The sequence below is a fragment of the Citrus clementina genome, unplaced genomic scaffold (assembly GCF_000493195.1).
Source record: "Citrus clementina cultivar Clemenules unplaced genomic scaffold, Citrus_clementina_v1.0 scaffold_4, whole genome shotgun sequence".
NCBI lineage: Eukaryota > Viridiplantae > Streptophyta > Magnoliopsida > Sapindales > Rutaceae > Citrus > Citrus x clementina.
In genome coordinates this window covers 21797565-21821238 of record NW_006262274.1, presented here as the reverse complement: position 1 = coordinate 21821238, position 23674 = coordinate 21797565, and the positions used below count along the sequence as shown (strand labels likewise).

At 35.3% G+C, this 23674-nt stretch overlaps 3 protein-coding genes and 1 pseudogene across 3 annotated transcripts; all 4 read right to left on the bottom strand.

Moving 5' to 3' along the window:
* Positions 1 to 184: 184 nt before the first annotated feature.
* On the bottom strand, positions 185 to 2554 carry LOC18044557 (annotated as a pseudogene).
* A 1340-nt stretch (positions 2555 to 3894) lies between these two features.
* On the bottom strand, positions 3895 to 6871 carry LOC18044556 (very-long-chain 3-oxoacyl-CoA reductase 1). The gene is made up of 3 exons (XM_006438101.2): positions 5914 to 6871; positions 5740 to 5809; positions 3895 to 4394 (listed from the first exon to the last, which is right to left on the bottom strand). The coding sequence occupies exons 1-3, from the start codon at positions 6549 to 6551 to the stop codon at positions 4140 to 4142; spliced, it is 963 nt and encodes a 320-aa protein (XP_006438164.1). The 5' UTR covers positions 6552 to 6871; the 3' UTR covers positions 3895 to 4139.
* A 5705-nt stretch (positions 6872 to 12576) lies between these two features.
* Positions 12577 to 15633, bottom strand: LOC18044540 (very-long-chain 3-oxoacyl-CoA reductase-like protein At1g24470). The gene is made up of 3 exons (XM_006438100.2): positions 14850 to 15633; positions 13962 to 14031; positions 12577 to 12884 (listed from the first exon to the last, which is right to left on the bottom strand). Exons 1-3 carry the CDS (start codon positions 15521 to 15523, stop codon positions 12633 to 12635), a joined length of 996 nt encoding a protein of 331 aa, XP_006438163.2. The 5' UTR covers positions 15524 to 15633; the 3' UTR covers positions 12577 to 12632.
* Positions 15634 to 16638: 1005 nt separating this feature from the next.
* On the bottom strand, positions 16639 to 21696 carry LOC18044539 (regulator of G-protein signaling 1). Its single transcript, XM_006438099.2, has 11 exons — positions 21434 to 21696; positions 21059 to 21179; positions 20885 to 20948; positions 20670 to 20754; positions 20042 to 20115; positions 19007 to 19198; positions 18510 to 18598; positions 18158 to 18396; positions 17778 to 17902; positions 17298 to 17419; positions 16639 to 17208 (listed from the first exon to the last, which is right to left on the bottom strand). Exons 1-11 carry the CDS (start codon positions 21514 to 21516, stop codon positions 17005 to 17007), a joined length of 1398 nt encoding a protein of 465 aa, XP_006438162.1. The 5' UTR covers positions 21517 to 21696; the 3' UTR covers positions 16639 to 17004.
* Between the last annotated feature and the right edge of the window lie 1978 nt (positions 21697 to 23674).

The window sequence follows — 23674 nt, the reverse complement described above, 5'->3', positions numbered from 1 at the left end:
TTTGCAATAAATAAATAAATAAATAAATAATGCAAAGAGTAGTTTTTGAGTCGTCAAAAGCATTAAAAGTGCTTTCTTATAAGTTATAACCAATGTTGTTCCATAACTGAAGAGATAAACTCCAAGCATGTAACTTGTTCTTCCTAGCCAATTTCTCAACCAAATAACATCAGCAGAAGACTGTTTATTCCTTCTTTCTTGCGTCTTTGAGCTGCCCCTTCTTTCTGATTCTGAGGAATAGCTGCATAAGCCGTGCATTGATTAGGCTATCTGGCAGAGGAGGGAATGAGGCCTGTAGGGTGTGCGAAGAGGTTCATAACCTATCCATCGAATAGCAGCACGTAAGTAACTGTCACTTACTTGACGGGGCAAAAAATGAAGATCTCTTGATTGATGCCATCTTGGTTGCCACATAAAATGGAACCTGCATCTAAGAAACCTTTCGGATGAGCATCACAAATCTAAGCCAAAGAAAGTTAATACAGTCTGCCATATACCAAGCTCATTCATGCCCAATATGATTGATATAAGTTAGCATATAGGGCTTCTGTATATATCTCTTACATCATATGAGCTTAGGCTAATCTGAATACAAATTTAGAAGCTAATTAACTATGCATGAAGAGCTGTTTGTTGGAAACAGCAAGGATTTGTTGAATTGAAACAATGATTAGGCTATAAGACAGTAATAAGAATGCCTTTCAAGTCATTTGAAGTTTACTTGACCAGCAAGCTTCTACTAAACACACCGTCACACGAACAGGGAAGATGATCAATTCCTCTTGCAGAAAACTCATACTATAAATGTTTCGAACAACTCTAAAACTTGCCAGCCAAACCGTTAGGATCTTAACCAAATCAATTAGGAATTGAAACATAGAAAAGAGTACCTGACACAGCACATCGATCCCACTTTTCTTGTATTCAACATAGAGACACCTTGAGCCAATGGGCCGGTAGCCCATTGGCATGTGCATGCCCTCAACAACCTTGAGGGCATGGGTTCAAGTCCCAACGCAGGGTTAGCGTTGGGTTTGACTCTCCTGTATAATAGAGTTAATAAGCTTCTTATATTGGGGTAGAATCGATCTCTCTTTAATATTAATATTGAGAGTAAGATGACATTTGTTTTTTAACTTAATGATTTAATGTGATTTAACTTAATTAATTAAGTTAATTAAAGGTGTTTGTTTTTATAACTTAATGAGACTTTTTACATAATCTTGACTTAATAAAATAAGCCAATTTTTTTAGCTTTTTACTTAATGGAGAAATATGAATTAAGTCAATTACTTACTAATGTTAAAAATATCACTGCTTTATAATTTATTTTTCATGTCTATCCCAAAACTCACCTATAGATATTTACCTCACATAATAATCACATCATTAGTTTTATTTATAAATGTTAAAATATTATGGTATTTAATATATTATTTATTTGATATTCAAATTGAATAAGGATACAAATGTAAAAGTACATATTTTCAGTTTTTTAAGTTGAAAAAAAAAATAACTTAATACTTATTTTTCGAGATTCAGACGAAAAAATAAACATATTATTCAAATTCAGACATTCAGATCTATTCAGAATTCAAACTAATTCAAATCTATTCAGATTTCAGACAAAAAAATAAACGCCACCTAAGACCTCCCTTCAATTTAAGTGAGCGTTGATATTCGGATTGTACCGTAATATGATTATTCAGGAGAGTTCCGACTGATTTCTGATTGTAAATATCAATAGCGCTTGATTGTAATATATATATATATATATATATATAAACATAGAGACACCTTGAGAATTGATCAACATACCTGTAAATTAACACGTACAGATACTTTTTTCACCACTAAAATGAAATAAATTATTTTCTTCATGCAGAAAATACTTCACAAGGTAAAATACTTAACGGCAATGAATAAGCACAAAGGTAAATGCTTACGCTTTTGCGGCAGGGTAAACAGAATACAGAGGAGGACCAGAAGTGATTCCCAAGGCAGCACCAGAGCCAATGTTCACAATAGCGCCTTTCTTTCTCTTCAACATAGCTGGCAAAACAGCTCGAGTAACCTTAGGAGTACCCTTCACATTAATCTTAATCAAATTATTCAACAATACTTCGTCTACTTCATGAAAGAACTTTGCATAAGGATACCCATTCGCAACATTTTAATCAAGATGCCAATATCCAGTCCCTCAATAGCCTCTTTAATCCTTTCAACTCCCTCATCAAGATCACCGCTGAAATCAACGACAACACTTTTTATCTGGGTTTTTGCATACTTAGCTTGAATAGAATCTGAAACATCTTTCAGTTTATCCGGATTACGACCAACCAAAACCAGATTAAGCCCTCTCTTAGCCAACTCAAACGAAAAACTTTTTCCAATGCCATCCGTTGGTCCGGTCACCAGGGCCCAAGAACAGTATTTCTTGAGATTCTTGGCAGGTCTAAGGAAATAAATATAAACCCAGTTGAGAACCAATGTTGAACAGAGCAAGAATCCATAAAGGTTGAGTCTTGAGAGTATTAAGAAAACAAGACTCCATTTTAGTAGGAAATTTATATCTGTATCCTTGTATCTATAAGAAGTGGTATTTTTGAGAACAGAAATGAATCTGAAGTAATTATTCTAAGTTTAGGCGGAGTTATTGAGAATGGACAGAGTGAATAAGGAAAAAGATGAGAGTCTATGAACAGAGTAGTGTTAGGCAAATTAGACCTTGTACCACGGAAATCATGCACCAGCTAACAGTCCCACATCACATCCCTCACTGTTTTCCCTCTCCTCCTCTCAATATCCATTAAAGCCACCCTCTAAAAGTCCAGCAACATTTCATCATCCCATCACTATTGCCCTAAAATGAGGTTCATTAACATTGGAGAAAACACAACACCTTCAAAGTTGTATAAACTGACTCTAATTTTAATTCCGACTGTTACATTTATTCGTTAAATGAATTCCTTTGCACAGCATCATAAAGGTCTTACAACCATATTCCAAAATCCCATTACATGAGAAGTACGACCAAATATAACAATTTCTTTCATACTAATGATAATTGAACAAGTGAAGCCTCTAAATGCACGACCCGACGTATCTATCACATTATTTAACAAGGCAATCTACAGCAGCAACAAAAACAAAGGCAATTTGAAAATACGAAGAATAAATGTGGTTACTTATAAGACCAGAAATAGATGACTATGGCCAAGTGGCAGTCGAGGCCTCTGCCTACGTTTAGTTGTACGCTGCCGTTTTACTGGAACCAGCTGAAGACGAGAACTAAAGTGGGTGTGTTCCAAAAATTTCTTCGATGGGTTTCGCAGTTGAGATTTGAGGGTTTGTCAATGGTGGAGTTTGTACGGACATGGTCCATGGGAACCCGCAAGGCTGACAGGCCCAGTGTGACGGTGGGCTTCATTCAAACTAGCCTACCTTACCGAATCTCGTCTCCCCTATCAACTCTCAACAAATCGTTTGTTTTAAGGCGTTATTTTTTAATATATATATTAACAAATATATACTTATATGTTAAAAAGAATATAAAGGGTGATTCTAGTGACCAAATTGATGGGGTTTGGTAATTTTAATCACATTTTCCTTTGATCAAAAACATATCTGCCGCAGAGAGACGTAACAATTACACCAGAAGGCTAAAATTTGTCTTTTTGCTGGTGAGAGTTTCATAATCATGCACGTGCTACCAGTTGCAATTTGAGTGCACATGCAAAACTCCAGTGATCTAAGGATTCAATCAAGGCCCCAAACAAAACAACCACGCTGCCTTGAACATAATTCCTTCAACGGATGTTGCATGTAGAACTTGTGCAGGGCATACAAAGACTACTGATGATGGGCAAGATACACATCTCAAAGACAAAAAACTATTTCAAGCAGCGCCAAAAAGACGACAAAGCTATAATTAGCTCCATTTGAAAAAAGTTATCGATTAAATTACAGGGAAAGAAACATAAAACATGTGACAATTAACGCACACGTAAGTTTAAAAAGAAATCACGAGAGAGAGAAACCGCAAGTGCGCAACTTGAGCTTTGAAAAGTTCAATTCTGCCAACCAGACTGCTTATCCTAGCCAACCTTCCCAACCAAATAACATCAAAATAAAGTTATCTATTCCTTTTTCCTTGCATCTTTGAGTTGTCCCCTCTTTCTAATCCCAATGGAAAACTGAAGACGGCCTGCATCGATAAGTTTCTCTGGCAATATGGACAGCACACCCCAGATGAAGGAATGAGGCCAGTAGGGTGTGCAACAAGGTTCATACCCTATCCAGCGCACAGCTGCCCGAGCATAAACATCGGTTGATGGAACAAAGAATGAAGATCTCTTGATCGATGCCATCTTAGTTGCTACATATAATGGAACCTGCATCCACAAATCCCTCAATTAACAAACACAAACCAAAGCGAAGCAAATATATACAGCCTGCTCTAGCACCAATCTCACAGTGCATGAAGAACTTAATTGTGTGAGACACTATTTAGAAGCAAATACAAAGGTTGTAACATAAATAATAGATCTCTTAAAAAGTTTCACATCAACAAACTACACTCTATACATTGGCCCACGTTTCTATTTGTATAAGAAGACAAGAACCCGAATACCAAAGTTCATAGACAGGCAGGCAGAGTGCATGTCTATTTATCAATCTCATTCATATTCCCGTAGCATTTTATTTGATCTCATACTTATAATGAGGTAGAAGCTTAACATGATATCAATTGGCAGATTGATTATACAGAAGCCAATTAACTACATTCTTAAAGAAGGTTGCCATTTTGGCAGGGAAACCTTTTCACATACTCAAGGCTGCACTAAAGGACAAAAATCTGAAGAACTAGTCTCAACAAAGGCATATCATTTGATTTCCTCACAACCCATACCTACACTAAACAATTTAAAACATCCTTGCTTTTCGTAACATGCATGTACGAGAAGATGGTACAAGAATCCAAGGCACGCTCTGCTCTGACCCCAATAAACTAAATCAAAATCATGAATATCCCTGTTCTTTTACTATAATTTTGATTGGATAAAATTCAACCGTGAAAGTTAATCTATCCCTGAAACTGTAACGATTGATTCAAGGAGTGACTAGGTTGGTTGGTTTCGTTGCATGAAGAATCATCTTCTGGAACAAGATAGTGTTAGTTAAAATAATTAACTACTCATGGCCAAAGTATTGATTTGATAAAGACAAAAGCTATGATTATTTCTACCTAATAGTCCATTCAGCAAATCAGCAAGTGAGTTGATAGAGTGTCTTCATAAAAAAATGTAAGTTGGAAAAGAAAAATTCATAGCTATTACATGAACAATCATGACCACTAGCTTTTAGCACATGAAAGAGTGCCGCTCTACCATTATTAATCAATTATTCAATTGGTTAGCAGTTACTTAAGCAGGTTGACTAAAGATAAGCTAAATTGCGGATAAGCATAACATATTGATTAGGCTGTAAGCCAATAAAAAGAATTCCTTCTTTTAAAAGTTATAGATTTTTTTCCCTCAAAACATAAAGCTTCAACTCTGTTTTATACATCACCTATTTTCCAACACACTCTCATACAAAGAATAAAGATAATTGATATTTCACGCAGAAAATTCATAGTATCATACTGTATAACTTTTAAACTTGCTAGTCACAAAGTTAAGATGATTGAATCATAACCAGATCATTTAAGTTATAGAAACATAACAAAAAGAGTACCTGACACTGCACATCAATTCCGCTTTTCCGATATTCAACATAGAGAGACCTTGAGAATTGATCAATATACCTGAAAATTAACGAATATGTAGGATCTGAAGTAGATTCTTTACGCAGAAAATAAAAATGCTAGTTCAAAACGGATTAGTAAAATGAAATGAAGAAAAAGCTTACGCTTTAGTGGCAGCATAAACAGAATAAAGAGGATCCGATGGGATCACAATGGCAGCACCTGAGCCAATATTCACAATAGCACCTTTTTTCCTCTTCAACATCCCAGGCAAAACAGCTTGGGTAACCTTCGTCGTACCTTCCACATTAACCTTAATCAAATTCTTCAACAACACTTGATCAACTTCATGAAAGAACCTCGCATAAGGATAAGAAATCCCAACATTGTTAATCAAAACTCCAACATCCAATCCCTCAATAGCCTCTTTAATCCTCTCAACTCCCTCATCAAGATCACCGCTGAAATCAACAACAACGCTCTTGATCTGGGTTTTGGCATACTTAGCTTGAATAGAATCCGAAACATCTTTCAATTTATCAGGATTACGACCAACCAGAACCAGATTAAGACCAGTCTTAGCCAACTGAAAAGCAAAACTTTTGCCAATTCCATCGGTTGGTCCGGTCACCAGAGCCCAAGAGCCGTACTTTCTCAAATTCTTAGCAGGTCTGAGGAAATTAACATAAACCCAGTTGAGAATGACGAAAGCAAGCTTCAAAACTGAAAGAGAACCAATAGTGAACAAAGCAAGAAGCCATAAAGGTTGAGTCTTGAGAGTATTAAGAAAGCAAGACTCCATTTTGTTATATTTTTAATTTTTTGAATGAAGAGAGAAGAAAGGAAAAGAAAAGAAAAAAACACGGATCTAAGAAGTGGGTAATGTCGAGAAGAGATATATAGCGTGACCCAGAAATATAAGAAACCAAAATTTAGAAAGTATTATAATCGCTAATCGTTGGTAGAGTTGTTGACTGAAAACGGATTCAGTGAAGGAAAAGGAGGAGGGTGATACAAAGAGAGCAGAGTTGTAGGCAGCGACGGATGGCGGATGTGAGGGGGGTTTTCAAAATTTAGTGGGTGAAGTAGATGAGCTGAAAACTACCGCAATTAACTACTAACGCTGACACACATCTAATTTCCGCAAGTCCTCTTAACACATCGTATTAATTTTACCTGGGATTGTGGGGTCCAACTATGGTGCCACATTTGTATGGTACCACAGCTGGATCCAGTCGTTGGATCTAACTCTGATGACAACTGTGAGTTAGATTCAATAGTTGGATCCAGTGTGGTACCATACAACTATGGTACCATAGGTTTGTCCGAGATTGTGTTTTTGGATTTTTTTTTTTTAGAGACGTGTCAAGGCCAAATTGCGGACATGGGTGCATGCGTGCGGTGATATGAAATTTTCGTTAATGGGAGTCACATATTTGAAACTTTCCCAAAGATCTAAATGATCTGTAGATTACCAATTCACATTTGATCATGATTCATGTGATCTAAACAATCACTAATACGAAGCTAAGCCAGAGAGTTGGCTTAGTCCACGAGTGATAAAAGCAAAATGTAGCTTTAAAATTGAAATTAGAGAGTGCTCTATGTTGCGGACCGCCTAAGTTTCTAATCCAATTGCTCACAATTTCAGGCCAAGAGCACAAGACAAGGGTAAGAGTACTAACTTGGCCCGATTCTGAAAATTTTTAGACAATTCTAGCACATTTGAGCTTGTAAATATCTAGAATGCTCCACATAATTCCAGCACATGTAAATATATAAAATTTTAGGCAAGTTGGTAGAATTCTCTAGAATTGTAGAGCATGGCAAGCCTCCCTTATAAATAGGGCATGACATTTAGTATTTGAATAATAAACTTAGAGCAAGCAACTCAAACACTTGTAAGCTCTCTTGTAAACACTATTTGAGTAATACAATTTCTCTTATTCGGTTTCATTGCTCTCTTCTTGTTAACTCTTTGAAAACCTCTAGGGTTAAATAGTGGAGAAGGTCACGGCTTACTTAGAAACATTTGACAAAGGTTATTTAAGTGTCGCACGGATTTGTTGTGTAAAACACTTATACTGTGACATCTAGCTTACTAAATTACTGAGCATTTATATCACTCGCTGTAATTAGTGGTAAATTAGCGGATTAATAAAATATTGAGTATTGCTCACTATTTTTCCAGGAACGTCAAAAGAACTAAAATTTGAAACATAAATTGCTCAGCAGTGACTTATGTTTTACATCTCTTTTTTAAGGCCACAACTGCTGATGTTGCAAATCGCGAATGATATTAAGACAAGAATGTTTAAACGAATGCCTATAGCTATAGGCATTAAATGATAATGTTATTCGAGCAACATGACAAACAAAAATTTTGAGAACGTTGTATTGTTGGCGATACCACCAACTCATAAATCTTGTATTGTTGGCGATACTACCAACTCATAAATCAACATCCCAATTTTTTTTTTAAAAAAAAAATTATATGCCCTATGCAATTAATTCACGCAGTTGCATGTGTGGAGAAAAGTACAGCATTGAAGAGTAAATCAATAATTAGTGGCGGCAGAAGAAAGCGGGTCAGGTTCGGGTCACACGGACTCGGGTTTCTGTTGTGGGGATCCGAGAATAAACTCATACCTTCAATGCTGTACTTTTGTTGCCTTGCTGTTGCCAGTGAATTGGTGGTATAAGGGGTGTCCGTAGCATGACTCTTATGAAAAGCAGAGGATTTAGTTTTAGACCCTGAATGCGGCCCACAGGTTCTAAAGACTTGGGCAAAGATATTAATATATACAAGTGATTTTTTATTTGAAAATTTACGCACTATCATTGCAGACTTGAACTACTAAATTTTGAACGTAAAAAGTTAGATTTGAAATTTAACGAGTTAGCAGGAGATTAACTTTGAAGCACTTGAAATTTGTATCACCCCCAATTCAAATGTAAGCATGCTGAAATAAAAACATACACAATAACTATGATTTTTCCTACAAGGAGTAGATTACCATGCCAAGCCACTCATTAAATTGGGGTGCATATGCGTATGAAACAAAAAAGCTGAAAATTCAAGTATCTGAATTTTACAATATACTAATTAATTAACCTTTGCTCTCCTGGACTCCTTCTCATTGAATATACAATATACTAATTAATTAATTTTACAATATACATTGAATCGCCATTGCATCTGTCAGCGCCTGTAATATGAACCATTGCAAAGCATGAAGCCAGCAGGGCAAGTAAAGATGGTCATAGCCTATCCATCTAATGCTTGCTTTACTATACGTCTCTGCCGATGGAGTGAAGAAGGTAGATCTCTTGAATTTTGTCATCTTCGTTGCAACAAATAATGGAATTTGTATAATATATACAATAATCAAACGTAAAATAAATAACGAGGCTCTGATTGTTTCAACTTACTATAAAGTAGTCTAATTGCAAAAAAAATTTTGTAAGCATTTGTAGATTTAACTTTGATAACACGACTGATTATTTTTCATCATTACTTTACACATGTAATAGTGTTAATCAACTACCCATCAATTTTTTTTTCTTTACAGTTCGAGCTGATATTTCATAGCAATTGTGATTTAAATGCTAGTTGTGAAGTCTAAATGGAACCCTAATTTGGGGACAAAGAATCATATATGGCATTGAACATCAAATCTTTCTAAAAAATTTACCCAAATAACTGCTTTACACTTTTCAATTACTCAAATAACCATAGAATAACCACTTTGTGATTACACAAATAACCACTTTGCAAGCAATGGGGGCGATGGCTCAATCGCATGTAACCAACCAATGAGGAACCAACTAAGCTCTTTTAAAGATAATTTAGTCGAAAATGTGTATAAGTGGTTATTTTGATAAAAAAAAATTATTTTATGATTAATGTTGATAATAATTTTATGAAAATTAGTAGATAAGTAAATTTCTTGTTAACATAGGCAGGTTTGTTGATAATCTAGTTTAGAAAAATTAGCCCAGCCCACATATCGATTAGGTTAGAGGTCGTAATAAGCCTATTATAATTGTGGGATCCCAAAGATGAGAGTGGGCAGTGCCTAAGCAAGACTAGGGGTGGGCAAATCGAATATCAGTTTGGATTGTTCGGATTTCGGTTTGGTTTACGACTCGATCGGGTTGGAGAATTAATCCCAATCGAGTTGAAAATGCGAACCCGAACCAAACTGAACCGATTGATTTAGTTAAAGTTCATCATTCATATCATATTGGGTTGATAATTCAGGTTCAAATTTCAGTTTGAGTTAGTTCGGGTTAGAATTGTTCAATCTAAATTCCGACTAATTCGGGTTGGATCAGCTCATTCCAAAATTTTTTGCCACAAACCACCTAAGATTCCAAAATCTAAAATCCAAACATCAAATTAAAGTAACTTAATAGGAATGATTTAATTTAGAGTTGAAGAGCAGACAAAGTAACAAATATCGAAAGGTGTAAAATGTAACCTTCACAAATTACAAATGGCTCTTCAGTTGATCTCCTTTGTCCAGGTTCAGGAAGTAAATAAGGATTTGAGTACTCAACCTTCAAGAATGTTTTTATAAGGTATACCAATAAGGATTTACAACATCACACATTTTCTATCCACCGAAACTTCTTGTGCTTTGACTTGCAACAAAATTATCCAACCCAAATCTCACCTATCCAGGATAAAAAAAAAATTAGGCAAAAAAAAAAAAAGACACAATTTAGGACCCATTTGTTTCCATTTCAAACACTGCTTTTGCCCACAAGACGGAAAATAGTAGAACATGCAATCATACAATACTTGGAGAAAATGATTTAATGTTGACGAGATTCCTGCCTGGACTGGGTGTAAGAAATGAGCAAAACGTTGATGAAGTAGACAGTAATATAAGGGAAAGTGGAGAAGAAACAGAAGGTGGATTTGCCTAGAGCTGGACGGTTGCGGCTGCAGCTGCCACCGTTGTGGGTCTTGTAGTTAGGGATTTGGAATTGGGTTTGAGCGTGCTGAGGGTAAGGAGTTGGGGGTAATGCGTAATCGGCAAATGAGAGAGTGATTTTTTTTCTTATATATATATTTTTAATTCCTAGCGAGTTGTATATGATTAACTCAAACCGAACTGAACCCGAAATCCGAACGCCCATCCATGTCAAATGAAAATACAAACAAACTTATACAAATTCTGCATTCGTAAATAAACCGATTACTTGGTAAAATTAAATATGTTGAGTATCATGTTGGTTGAAAATCATTTTGCAGTGAAAATATCTAGATCACAATTCTTATACAATATATAAAATTATTATAATTTTGGAATTATACCTTTGCTTTTTCGTAAAAGTAATTTAGGCTCTCAAATCATGATTCATCATCACCAATCTTATCAAATCACGATCTATCACTAACGATCTTATTAGATCATGATTTATGACCAACGATCTTTTAAGTTATTACTTAAATTTGATCTATAAGTTATAACTTAAGTTCAATCTACACTTGACGTGTCGACGCTTATATTAGTAGTAGAAAAAATTTTCTCTCAAAACTAGAAGAAAAATTTTCTTTCTACATTCTGTATGTTGTGGCTTCTATGTTCTTTTGTAAAAGAACAAGCCCTATTTATATCTATTAGAGGAAATCCTAGGCTCCTCATTATCTTCTTAGTTCTATTAACTTAAAAATATTTGATTTGAATTAAAATATATAAAGCCAAAAGTGGTGTTATACTTGTTTTTGATATAGGGACTTGCCTTATAAAATAATATAAGGCCCCTTATATACAATTAAATTAAATAGAGTTTCCCACCAAATAATATATTTAGGGTTTTAACCCAAATTACCAGCTATTTTGTTTATCAATCTAGTAGTTGTGTAATCAATTAAATGAACTAACTTGGGGATCATATATGTACATAAAATAGTGGCTACAATAATTAGGCATGTAATTAAATTAGTCTGATTATTTAATTCCATATCTACTCTATTAAAATATTAGAACTGACCTCCATAATTATATGCTATCGAAGATATTGTTCTTGAAACATGCCTTATTGATTTCTTTACTAAACAATCATTTATACCACATCATCAATTAAATTGATATATCAATTGTCCAATCAATTTAAGTATATATTGTTCCTTGACACTTACTAATTTTCTTTAATGATCATTTTCAACATACTAATAATATTGGCACACTCTGGCAAGAGAGTTCTATAATTAAGTACCGAAAACATGTCAAGAGATGTATTGTACAAATTCTATATTGTTAATCTATAATCTCACTACTTATAATTGCTTCCACTAAGATATCAGGTAATCTTGACTATAAATGTATGTCACACACATGGGTAACTCAAATGAAATGACAATCACAAATATGAAACTATAGTCAGCTCAAGATTGAGATGTAAAAAAATCAATGTCTATGTGATTTAATAAGTTTGTCAGTCATTTCAAGGTTAATTAAATCTCATATATAATCAAATTCAATGTAGTCAAATTATATCAGTAAATTTATACATGATTAAGACAAATTATTCAATGAATTTACTACAATCTAAATATAAATAGAGCACACAACTTTATTTACCAACTGCGAACTCAATTTATTTAGTCATAAGATAACTTGTATTTATATTTTGGTTCTTTTGTGAATCTGTATAATGATCACATAAATATATATAATATGAATAAATAGACTTTATTAAAAATAATTATGCAATTAATATATTTGAAAAATATCTCAAATATTTTATTAATCATAAAATTTATTTATTATAAATAAATAAATCAATATGATATGAATAGCATATAATCCCAACATAGTAGTGGTAGGAAATTTTATTGATCAAGCTAGACTTTGACGGAGAGCTCAGGTCAGGTCAGGTCAGCATTAATTCCTCTCCGGCGGATTCCTATAGAGAGACGCCAAGCATCAAGAAGGGAATCAGGGAGCAAGCGAGCGAAGCACCATTGTACTGAGTGAGCCCAATAAGGGGTGCACCGCGGTTCATACCCAATGCAGCGAATTGCAGCTCGTGCATAATCTTCTGGCGATGGTACAAACAGCGTTTGCTTCGTTATCGACGCTACACTGGACGCCATCTTTGTTGCAACATATAACGGTACCTGGCATAGCATGCATACATTAATCACCGGGCCCCTTGCGTAATTAGACTTACGATCAAATACCTAAATCTATTAAAGTAAGCATGCATGCACGCACGCACGGACGGAGCCAGCATGGGACCAGCTGGGGCTTTTAATTTTTTTATTTATAATTATATTAAAAATTTGTATTTTATTCGTTATTTATGAAAAATGTCCCAGCTGAATTGTAAAATTTGAAAGTGACTCTAGTAATTTTAAAATATTTCATACTGTCCCTAGTTTAAATGTCTAATTCTAAATAATTTAATTAGTTATTAACATTTCATGAAACTCAATTAAAGACACGAGAACAAATATTAAAAAAAATCATAATAAAATGTTAGTATAATGGTTAATGGACCAGTTTTTAATCTTTTTGTTTTCTATTCAAGCAAAATCAATTATTTGGTCTTTCAACATTGACCCATAAGTTGTAAGTCTACCTAAGTTGTAAATCTACCTAATTCTAACTTTTAATTTTTTTGATTAATCTTTTGTCTAGTTTTAAAATCTATAATTTTATCATGCATTCATGTTTGCTCTATGTGTTGCAATATATGAATATTTTTATTAGTATTAAAAGATTTTAAGAGTAAATTAAGTAATAACCTAGTCTTGTATATTGAAAAATATATTTTTGCTTATATTGATAATGAAACTATCATAAATTATTTTCAACTCATAAAATCTCATTGAAGAGTTTTCAACTAGAACAATTGTAATAAGTAAATTTATTATCAATGAATATTATAATTGTAATGTTATATATTGTTATCTAAATTTTTAGAAGTGTATTATATTTTAAATAGGGTTTCAATTAGATGTATGCAGACGCACTCTATAAGGAGCACGATTGTGCATGTGGCAAGCTCCCATTTGGAGTTTGTGGGGGCCCACAACACAGTTTCCCAAATGAAAACTTACCGCACGTACGGTTACGCATTCGAGTCATCTTTAATTTTAAATGTGCCATAGCTCGATTAAAATCATGGCTACTTCCCTGCATGCATGCACGACAACGTTGATTTAATTAATTTGCTGCATTGCACAGATTACCTGACACTGCACATCGATTCCAAATCTTTGGTATTCCACATACAGTGATCTCGAGAGTTGATCGATGTACCTGGATGCGTAAGAAATTGAGAATCACCTCATCCTCATGCAGCTTAAGAAAACGAATTTGTACATATGACAAGATCAATCTAACAAAAGCAATGATCGATGTATACGACAGAAATTGGGTACTTGAGCCACGTTGAATCGACAAGAGTGAAGGTTTTGTTTCTCTATATTGTTGTTTCTCATGTGGCGTTACCTAATCCTTGTACGTAGGGGGAGGAACGCCATATCATTTTTATATACCTTAATGCTCACGAGGCCTGTCGCATAACTTATAGAAATGCTACCTACTCCTTCGAAATTTTTGTCGGCAATAACTCTTTTTACGATCAATTTCTTTTTTCCAAATTAAATTAATAGCTAAAATTGAGATATGATTCTCACAAAATTACCAAAATGTATTTAGTATTTGAAAACAATTTGTTTATTTCATTCACACATCTGGTTTAGTATTAAGAAAAAGGCATACAGTCTTGTCTGATCACTTAAAAAGGTAAGAAAACTCAATTAAGGAGTTGGGGAATATATATTCTAGACTTCATGAAGAAAATAGTGCTTTCTAGATCTACAAATGTAGTTAAATAATTTATAACAAAAAAAAAAAAAGTGAATAAAGTTGAAATCAAATTTTGAGTTCCTACTTCTTCTATAATCTGAACTCAAATAATGATTAAAAAAACCTTAAAAATCACTTCGATATTCTTATGTAATTAATTCTTAGTGTTATTCAAAACTGTCGGCAGTGTCAGAAATCTATTAATGCGAAACATTTTTTTGGAGGTATGCTAAAAAGCAGACGTATAAAGAATTAGTAGTGCTTACGCTTTTGTAGCAGCATAGATAGCAAAAAGAGGATGTGAAGGCACAACAATGGCAGCACCAGAACCAATATTAACAATAGCACCTTTCTTCCTCCTCAGCATCCCTGTTAAAACTGCTTTGGTGACCCTAGTTGTGCCCTCCAGATTAACCCTAACAATATCCATCCACTCTTTCTCATCAACCTCATGAAAAAACATGGCTTTGGGGTATGTAATTCCCACGTTGTTGATCAAAACACCAACTTCAAGCCCATCAATGGCCATCTCTATCGCCTTAATATTACCGGCTGAAACGACGTCGCAAGAGAAATCATACTCGACAATGTTGATCTGGGTGTTGGGATTTTCGGCCTGGATTTCGTTTGAGATTTTCTCGAGCTTGTTGTGGTTTCTGCTGACTAAGATTAGGTTTAGGCCGTGCTGTGCTAGTTGATGAGCAAATGCTTTGCCAATGCCGTCAGTGGCGCCAGTGATGAGAGCCCAAGAACCATAGCTCTTGAGGTTTTTGGGTTGTCTTAGAAATGTGATGTAGATACATTTTAGAAGAGACATCGAGTGTTTGAGGAGGATGATGAAACCGAGTGCACTTACTGGAAGAACAACTAGCCATGGTTGCTGCTGCTGCCGCCGGGATATTGTGATAAGTTGATTGATGAAATTAATAATTGGTGACATTTTTCCGAAACTGGTAGGATGCTTAACATTGCTTGTTCCTTCCCTTCAGCTTAATTTTAGAAGAGCTGGGCTGTCTTAAATTACTCTTTCTCAACAACTTTGTTTTAAATATTTTGTACCATCACCGTCAGATTTAATTCTGCAGCGTGGGAATATTTTGACCCACGTAACACAAGTGAAGCCATAAAATTAAAGGGTTAGGTTACGTTGGAATTATTTTAAGATAAAATATATTTTTATAATTAAGATAAAATATATTTTTATAATCACATAATTAAAATTATAATTAATTTTTTATTATTTATTATTTTAGGTGTGTAGTTAAAATTTATATTTTATCGTAAATATGATTTAACATAATCATACCAAAATTAAATTGAACAAAGTGAAATTAAGAAGAAAAATGGTTAATGTAGGAGCGTTAGTAAGAAGTACAGGGAGGAAATAATTTTCTTGGAACTGGAAACTACTCATGAAATCTGCACAGTACACAACGATCCATAAATAACAAAAAAGAGTCCCAAAAAGAGCAAGCGATCGATACCCTAGCCTAGGTAGCTTGTTGGCTTTTTATTGGGTTTTGGCCACCTCAACCTCGTGCGTTTCAGAAGAAATGTAAGTTTAAATTTACTCTCATCTGCCTAACTGTTCATAACTCTGCTTGAGCGAAGCGTGAAGCATTTATCTACTCAACAACCCCATCAGGCTGCATGTCCTCTGCATTCGTAGCCAGTAAATTGATAACACGTCACCAATATTTGATCAAACAATTAAGTGACTGCATTTCCCGAGAAACAGCAGAGAACTCACGGTCCCTGTACCAATCCCAAACCCAATCCCAATGCCAGTCCCGGCAGCATTAGAGTTCGATGGTTTAGTGTGACATGCACGGCTTTTGGTAGTAATCGAAACACGTCTTGCAATTGTTTTGGCTCCATATCAATATCAAGACATTCAAGGCCAACAAACACTAAACAAGACTCTTTAAACTGGCAAATCAACCAAGGTAAAACTTCTATCTATGTTTGCAAGCATCCATGTCTACGGGCTCCAGCAAGAAGATATTAATTCTTTCAAGTCACTTCAACAATCATGGGAATGCCGTGGGAAGAATATTAAATTAAAATGGCATGGGTGATAAGGAATTCCATTATGTCACCAATGAAACATTACAACAAAATTGGCAACAATGTTTGCACCAAATCAAACAGTACAAGTGCCTTGCTCGATTTTGATCTCCAGTTTCGTCGTGCACCATCATCCCAGTAACAATTTCGTGTGGATTTCTTCGTTGTGTCTGAACAAAAATGTAACGCATACATTGTATTTCCATCTGTTCTATCTTTCAGGTTCTAGTAAACTATTGTGTCTAGAGTCAAAGAGTAAAGCTTCAAAATACTTGACAAATATGTACCAAATATGTGTCTAGAGTCAAGAGTGAGATTTTCTGGTAACCACCATAAATATAAATTCTTGGTACTTCATGGGTCTAAATCATGACTACTATGTTCTGAGCCCTTGGAAAACTGTTCGTCGTGAAAGGGATCATCAGCACAATGTACAGAACTCCACCTAGGAGAGAAATTCCAGCCCATCTGTTCCAGCTCATGGCCAGTTGCTCTCATGCTGGCTTCTTCTTTTAACTTGATGAAGAACATGGATGACCAGTAATCTTTTGCCAAGTTCTTCATGATAATAAAGAAAAACATTAAACTTTAGAGATAAATTTGATGTGGGAATCCATAATAAAAGTAAAACTTAGTAAACAACTGACCATTTTCACCAGCTGCATTAGCTCATTTATGGCGTTATTAAAGAGATCAGGGCGTGCTAGATTGGAAGTAGTTAAAATTTCTTGCCGGGTTCGATGAGATATATTCACCTCCATTGAAGCACCTGTGGCATGCAAAATTGAGCGACATATCAAACTTCCCCCACCAAAAAAAGGGTAGAAGAAAAATGAAAAAGGTATCCCTGAAGGTAAACAAGATATGTGGGAACTGCTGAGCACCAAGAACCAAAACAAACCAAATCATTATAGTCCTGAACATTAGGTTAGAGCACAAAAATCTATAGCAGACCATAAAGCATGAATTTACTCATACCAAAGAGGATTCTCAACAGTTATATTTGTCGCTCAGAAACTTGAGAAGGTATCACCTTGTTCTTCGCAATGAGAACTAAGACTGAAGGTAATGCATAAGAAGTAATTGATTAATGTTCAGCTCAAACCTCCAGAAAATAAGTCACAAACCTGCAACAATGTACTTCTCAATAATATGCCGTGCCATGTAAATCCTTCTGACATGGTCGTCTACTGGAATTTTTCCATGTTCATGCACTTCCTCAAAGAAATGAACACTCTCTCCTGCCAAACAACTAAAATCAAGAGGAAAACAGAGACACCTAAATCAAATACCAAACTAGTGTACTTATCATTATCTCCAGTTGTTTCTAAACAAAAGTGAGCCTGGAGAAATTTTGCCAAAAAAGTAAATCACAATATATGAAGCTGGAAGATATCATCAGCCCTCTAAGTTGTATATAGTAATAGTATCACTAAATAAATTTCCTCAAAAGAATTTTGCAGAAAATAAATTCCAAAGTGGTGGAGCTTGGAAAGGAATAGAATACCTGTCAGCAAATGCCATAAAGGACTGCCTGAACTTCTTGTTGAGAAGAAGCTTATCCAGTGGTTCGTTAGGATCTATGACAGGAGTAGGTTCTCTTCGCAATAGCAGTCCGCTATCAGGTATTCCCAGAGCCTGACCCATTGTTTCAAATTCTTTAGGTTCCCTTTTCCTTAAGCTGATTTGCGAAAGTAGAGGCTCTGAACTTGATATAGAGAAAAAAACCACTACAAGAATGCCTCCCTGCAGAAAACCTGAAAATTATAAGCAAAACTACAGATATGCTGGAACGCTAGAATTTTCAATGACTGCAGGTGCTTTACAGATGCAAAGAACAAATCTATTACAAATCATACCATAACCAACAGCAGGAACCTGGATGCAACTTGAAGCCATGAGATATCATCATGAATTTCATTCAAAAGGTAGGCAAAAACCCATAAACCTGAAAGCACAAGAGGGCACAAGTTAATAAAGGCATGCCAACAAGAAGACATAGCGGGTTAAAATAACATGCTAGTATCAATTATCTGTGTTGGCTAATTATCATAATTCACATGTAAATACTTTCCCTACAACCAGAGATAATACCTCAAAAAATGCGTTTGATAACCAGAGAAAATTTGTCAAAACCTATAACTATATAAGTAAGGCCAACTATTAAAGATGGTTAAAATTTTCATTCCACAACCACTTGATTGATTTGGACAGATGTGCTTGCCAGATGACTTAAGATTTAAAAAGCATGAGATCATCATCTGACAACAGCAACAAATCAAACGCAAAAGTTTAAAAAGTAAAAAAAATGAAAACCAATTACTCAGCACTGTATAAAACCTAGAAGAAAGTGTACCAATAGATGAGGCTGAAACAATTATTCCCTGCCAGAGGTCCCTTAGTTCATCAAACCTAAACTCTATATGCCGAATTGCTGCCATGAATCCAACCAAAGAGGCAACATATACTACATGGAGGAACAAGAATGGAATGATCCAATGAACTCTCATGTGGCACCGATCGTTGAGAGGCCTCATCACTTGGATAACTACAGAATAAATAATCCTTCCTGTTAGGAACAAGAAATTATAATGGAGATAAAGAAAATGGCATCATCAACAATAATTTCAAAAACTAAAAACAGGCTTTTGACTAAAACAATTAAAATTATCCACTCATACAAACCAGGAAGAATTCAAAATACTGCATGACCTATTGATACATTATAGTGCAGTCACAAGAATACGAGTCACTGTGTCATTAAGGTTGGACCAGAAAACATAGAGAAATTAATAGATGGTCAAAGAATTTTGAAAAAGGATTAAGACCTTTATTAAACATTCTTAGTAGAGGGAGGCTAAGGTGGATATACATGCTGAAAAACAATCCAACAATAGACAGCCAATGCCTACACTAGGAAAATAAAAGGGGAAAGGTAAGAAATAGAAAAAAGATCTAGGGTCTTGGAACTTATTGATATGATTAAAAAAACTATTCAAGAAGCAACATTTGCATTAGTCTTGGAGTCCTTAATTTCAGAACATGATTACAGATTACTTTGGCACCATAGTATGAATGTAAAATGCAAGGCTTGATATCAGAAATAAATGAGAGAAAGACAGAGAAACGTGAAAAATGGCATACCATTGCTAAGGTTTAGTTCAGTAATGATATGCTTAGAGGGAACAAAAACAGTGAATAAGAACAAAGGAAGCAAATATAATTGAAACATAAACCAGCAAACAGAGTGAAGGAAGAAAAAAAATATCATAAACTCATTTGGAAAATTACTGCTCACAGCCTTGATTAATATCATTGAAGAAGTACAATAAGTCCACCATGGAAATTTGGACATAGGAGAAACTAAATGAAACTATTCAAAGATTCTTACATGTAGCAGCAATAAGCCATGGCATGAGAACTAGGGGTAGAAAAACATATGATCTGATAGGTGGTAAATGCTTCCTGAAATATCAAAAGCAAATAAATTTAGCAAGAACACTTAAGATAGTGTCAAAACTGCAGGTAATGAAATCTGAATTGTCATTAAGAAACACTTTAGGAAAAAGGTTTTAAAAAAATTGATATTTCTTCAGTTGCATGTGTGAGAATGAAATGTGCATGTAGCCTGCAGCAAAGCTGGATTAATTGAAAAGAAATGAATCCCTCTAAGTGCTTGAGGCTGCTTCATTCATTGTCAAAAAAAGTCTCACTGTCAGCAAACTGACAACATGCAATTTGTGCAAAGGTTAAACCCACCGGCTCTCATCATCATCTTGTCAAAGACAAAATTAACTCTTAAAATTTTTTTTCATCTTTTTTAGCTTTTACAAGAGAATTATGCACAAGTGATCTCTCCAATGTGCATGTATGCCTGTCTAAAAGCTGGTATACATATATGCGGGGCTATCTAGCAGCCAAATGGCTAGATTAATTAGGCGAGGTCACTAACTGAAGAAATGGTTCATTCATCAGTACAAAACAACTTAAATTCTTGACTTTGAAAGAAGGCTATTTACCTGACAAAAATGTAATAAAGTTGGAAGGCCTGTGCTATGCGACAGCTCATCAGCAAACCAAATCCTAAAGGACCTTCAATCCAGACTGAAAGCAAAAGATACCACATCTTCACTTACAACACAATCAAGTTTCACATTGAAAGAGACCGCTGACAGAATAAAATACAACAAGAAATGTTCTAGCAACAACAACAACAACAGTAGCAGCAAAGCACCTCCCCAGATGTAGCAAGACTGCCACCAATGCCTCCTTTGAAATTTCAAGAAATTGTCGGACAGCTGCATAAAGAGAACAATTCCAATAAATAAAAAACAAATATTGTTAAATTGCCCATAACACAGATTTTAATAAACAGGTACATAAAAGAAACATGAGAAGCTTAGCCCACCACTAAAGATAACAGAAGGTTAAAGCTGGCAAAGACTTGAATCACCGGAATCCAAAAGCCACTGCTTTTGGTACGAGGAACCTTGTGAACGACAAAGGGTAATATGAACCTTGCTAGAAGCCTTGAAAAGGAACAAAACCAATCAATAAAGAGAACCCAAAACAGAAGTTAAAAAAAAAAAAAAAACCGAACTATCAAATAGAATATTGCCCAATTGAAATGGGGAATCACTGCTAAAAAATTGAGACTTGTCGTAATCAGACACAGAGCCACTATTATTAAACTTTAAAACATTAATACTAAAAATCCAACTGCTAAAAAGAAAAGGAGAAATGATGAGTAAAGATTAAAAGAAGAAGAAGAAGAAAAACTTACAGAATGAAGAAGAGGGAAGCGATGGCGAGGGCTATGTAATCAGTGGGGCAGCCGCCTTTGACAGCACAGCCTGAGCCTGCCATGATCTTGCATTTGTTTTCTGCTTTGTACGTTTGGACTATCGGTTAGCTGATTAATCTAAATCTCTGTATTGATTTGTTTGTAATCTCTGAGTTAACTAAAGACTTCATGTGGGTGGTTTGTTTGTCTGGTCGTTTTGCGGCTCGTTAGAAATTCGAACTTCCTCCGACGGACGATGTCTCCTTTTCCCACGTGACGGTTGACTGGATAAAGTTTGTAAGAAGTTTGGTGGTGGGTCACTTGAGCTCATAAACTGGACACGTGGAGGCCTAGTCTGGGAGTGATTACTATGACCTGGAGTTGCAAATGGTCCGAATGTAGACACACACGTGCTCGTACTTGTTTCTTAATTTAAATTAAGAGATAGAATTATGACAAAAGTGTTGAGCCCAGCCCCCCCAAATTTCCTTCCCTTAGAAAACTTACATCCACAAAGTCAATATATTGATCAGCAAGTTACCCTACATTACATAAAACAGCAAAATAAAAGTAACACTACTTACACTAGAAGGAAGGGTGGGATATTGATCCAATTCTGCCACCTTTTTGGCACATGACCTGACTTACACTACGATAGGAGGATACCATGCTATAACGTAACCTTATAGGCAACAGAGAAGTGGCTACTAAATAAAATTCTGAACTAAGAAGGATAACCTAGCTAAATCAAATTAATAGGAAAGCAATACGTAGATCCTCCATCATAAAACAGGGAAAAGCAAATTGTTTCCATTATATTATCACTCACTAAACTAAGATGCACAGCGTATATATACGTTAATGATAGCCGATATCCCCTCATCTTTACCTTCTGGTAAGCGTAGTCGTTGCATACACCATCATGCTGATCGAAAAACCACCATAAACAACAAGGAGAAGAAACGCAAGACCACAAGTACTGGCTGCAGCAGTGATGGTGTCGCTGATCGCGCGGCCTTGCTCAAACTCAGATTTTCTGATACTATTTTGAAAGCCCAAAACTACATTCACGATGACGCTCATGGAGTGAACCAGAAGTTGCAAGGAGAAGAGGAACGGCGATCTGATCAAGATCATGAAGATGAAAACGAAGCGGCGGCGGCTAGGAGAAGGAGCGTTCAACTTGATGCCCAAAGAAAAGCTGCTCGGTTGCAACTTGAGAATATGGAGAAGCATGCCACTTTTCAGGTTCAAGATAACTTGACGACTTTTAAGCAACTTGAAAACCTTGCTGGTTGCTCCTTCAGTTTTGTGATTGTTCCAAAAATAACTGAAGATGGCGATGCTAGTAAAGTGACAAGCTGTGCCGTCAAAGGAAGACGATTCTGGAATCCCCTGGAGAAGATTGGACTAACTATCAAAGGTGATCGAGAACTGGAAGGAGAGCGTCTGGTCAAGAAGATGCAAGAGAAGCCACGTCATCATAGTACTAGAACTAGGAGGCTTCAACTTGAATCCCAAAGACAAGCTGCTCGTTTGGAACTGCACAAGATTGAAAGCAACGTTGTTATCCAAGACAACTTCAAGAGTTTCAAACAATTACAAGATCTTGCTGGGTGTTGCTTGAGCTTTATGATTGATCCCAGTTTAGATGACAATGATGCTGCTAAAGTGACGATGGGTGCTTTTCGAGGAACCCGATTCTGGAATCCCCTGGAGAAGATCGGTTTACACCTCAAATAGTGATGTTTATTATTATTACTATTATTATTTTTTGAAAACTATCAAAGATTGATGTATGTATGTAACTTTTCTTTCTAATCGCACGGAGTTAAGTTAAAATGTATGTAGTTTTTCTTTCTTACCATACATTGTGATGACGAATTACCAATCATAAGAATTGATTGAATTCTTTAGTTGCATATTGGACTGATTATGTGCCCTTTTTGGATGGACTCCCTTTTTGGTTACACAGAGATTGATAAACTTTTTAACTGTGATACCAATGAACAAGCAATTACAAAAAATTATGCGCATTCATTCAAACTTCCAAATTAAAATTTGATTCCTCATTGATAGCTCCTGCTGCAAATAGAAAGGTTCACAGATCAACGAGAAAACAAACTGTTTGCAGAAGGGTTAAAAAGGGATATATTATTTGCTCATATTAGACTCTCTTTTTTTTTTTTTCTGGTTTTAACTTTTAAGCATCAAATCTGATACAAGAAGATATCAAGTAAA